Raw genomic sequence first — 2,490 nt, forward strand, 5'->3', positions numbered from 1 at the left:
GAACCCGCCACCTTGGGTGTATGTGGCTGGTGCTTTAGCCACTTGAGCCACAGGCTCCGAGCCAGAACCTTTGTTTTTTAATATATATTTGTGTACTGAATTGCAATATGAAATGTTGATCTTGATAAATCTTAGTCAACAAAGTGTGAAAAGTCCCATGAGCTCTATAGACTGTGTAACTGGTCACTCTTTGTTGCTCTTTGCTACTGAAACCTCCTTAGCTGTCAAGAAGCAGGAAATGACTGCCTGGGTTCTGGAAAGACCAAGATTTTCTGGATTAGAATCTTAGTTTTGAGGACCCAGACTCATTACCTGTCATTGCTGCTTGTAGATCTAAAATTGACTTCAACTTGGATACTTTTTGTTAGTGTGAAGTGGTTGTCCTGGTAAATTTGGGTGTTTTCAAGTATTTCCTTCTTTTCCCCTCCAGGAAGGAAAGGAGGTGAGCTGGCCTCAGCTGTCCACGCCTACACGAAGACAGGAGACCCCTACATGCGGGCCCTGGTGCAGCACATCCTCAGCCTGGTGTCGCACCCCATCCTGAGCTTCCTCTACCGCTGGATATATGATGGGGAGCTGGAGGACACGCACCATGAAGTAAGGAGCCACGTCTGCTCTGAGACTTGGCTTTGCCAGCGTGGGTGCTCAGTCACTTTTGTCTGTTTTCCCCACGATTACTGTTCCCTCTTAGCAGGACTGTGACCGTGCTTTCTTTGGCCGCCGTGCACATTTCTGCATGTTGCTTTGAGAGCCAGAGATGCCACTGACAGCAGAGCTGTGTTAGGTTGGTGGAAAGCTGCTACCCCAATTTAAATAGTGAAGAACTCGCGAAGGTCAGACCTCTTGCCTGAGCTTACCAGCAAGCTGATGGCAAGGCAAGGACTAGGTCTCCTGGGTCCTAGCATTGTTTTCTTTGTGGGGAGTATTATGGGTTCTCTTGCATTATGTGATTCCTTACAAACTCACTTTTGCTAAGTGTGGTGCTGGCAGTTTGAATGACACAAGCTATTTTTATGTGTAGCTATTGAAATACTGGCAGTTTTGCTGTAATGCAATTAACAATCACTATAAAATCACACAGTAAAACCAGTGGGGCATTCTTTGGTGGGCAGTGGTGAGGGCTCTGCACTCAGAATCTTTGTCAGCAGCACTGATAACTCAGGTAGTCAGCTCATCACACATGTGGAGTGGTAAAGAAACATGTAACTGCTGCAGTAAATATGGCTTTGTCCTTGAGAAAAGCCCTTACTAGCTTATGGAAGTGGGCCTTGGGATCTGTAGTGTGGGTTATGTGAGGAGGAGGGGCTGGTGTCTGAGACTGCTTGGCGGTGTGGTGTGCAGTGAGGTGATGGCTGTGCCTGCACAGGGGCTCAGCTGGGCATGTGGCATGAGCGCCCTCCTATCTCTTACAGATGACATTACATACACCAAACAGGAGATTTGCATTATGTTCAAATTATTTCCTCATTTATCAGTGGTGCTGTTACTGTTTTCAAAACAAGTGTTAAGCAGAGCTGGCTGGGTATGGTCGTTTGCCTGCGAGTGTCTGAAACTCATGGACAGCACCGTGCACAGGTTGTGTCTCGCTGGCCGCTGGGTGGACCTTGTAGCTCTTCCCGTGACAGTTTTTGTGGTTTCCTTTGTTACTGCCCACTGTTCCCCTATATCGATCCACTAACCCGAGCGTCTGTCCTCTGGGTAGAGGTCAGCTCCTTGCAGTCTCTGATATGAACGTTGCTAAAGCAAGTCTTCTTGTGCCACCGAGTGTCCTCCACGGCAGCTGTTGGGAGGTCTGGAGCATCTCTCGCCACTGACCGAGCCGCCAGCTTCCTGTTACATCCTTGTTCCTCTGCCCTGGCCCATACTTTGTATATCAACATTAATAAAAATGTTTTTGTCCAGTGTATGACATGTGGCATCTCGCTAGGGTGTTTCCCTGGTCACTCGTGAAACTGACCAGCTTTTCATGCTTGTTGGAATCCTTAGGTCTTTTCCTAATTGCCTATTTATAGCCTTTGCTCATTTTCCTGTGGATATTTTTTAAGGATGAATCATGGATTATTTTATAAATCCAAGTATCTTGTATATGTAATTGCACTTAGAAATTGTTTTTTTTTTTTGAGACAGTTTCACTATGTCGCCCTCTGTAGAGTGCAGTGATGTCACAGCTCACAGCAACCTCCAATTCTTGGGCTTAAGCAGTTCTCTTGCCTCAGCCTCCCAAATAGCCGGAACTGCAGCCTGGCTGTTTTTGTTGTAGTTGTTTAGTTGGCTTGGGCCAGGTCTGAACCTGCCACCCTTGGTGTATGTGGCTGGAAAAATTGTTATTTTTTTTAACTGTTTATTTTCATATTACTTCAAACTTACAAAAAATGTTGTAAGAATAGTATGAAGATGGCTCGGCGTCTATAGCTCAACCGGCTAAGGCGCCAGCCACGTACACCTAAGGTGGCGGGTTCGAATCCCCAGCCCAGACCCGCCAAACAACAA

At 46.6% G+C, this 2,490-nt stretch overlaps 1 protein-coding gene across 2 annotated transcripts in view; it reads left to right on the forward strand.

Moving 5' to 3' along the window:
• The window catches only part of TUBGCP3 (tubulin gamma complex associated protein 3), an 86,158-nt gene that overhangs the window by 35,141 nt on the left and 48,527 nt on the right, over positions 1–2,490 (forward strand). For both annotated transcript variants that reach the window (XM_012811527.2, XM_023519180.1), the window contains one exon: positions 431–597. In XM_012811527.2, the coding sequence (XP_012666981.1) occupies positions 431–597 (167 nt within the window). The remainder of the gene's footprint in view (positions 1–430; positions 598–2,490) is intronic.

This window comes from Otolemur garnettii, unplaced genomic scaffold, assembly GCF_000181295.1.
Source record: "Otolemur garnettii isolate 467f Iridium unplaced genomic scaffold, OtoGar3 scaffold00161, whole genome shotgun sequence".
Classification (NCBI taxonomy): Eukaryota; Metazoa; Chordata; class Mammalia; order Primates; family Galagidae; genus Otolemur; species Otolemur garnettii.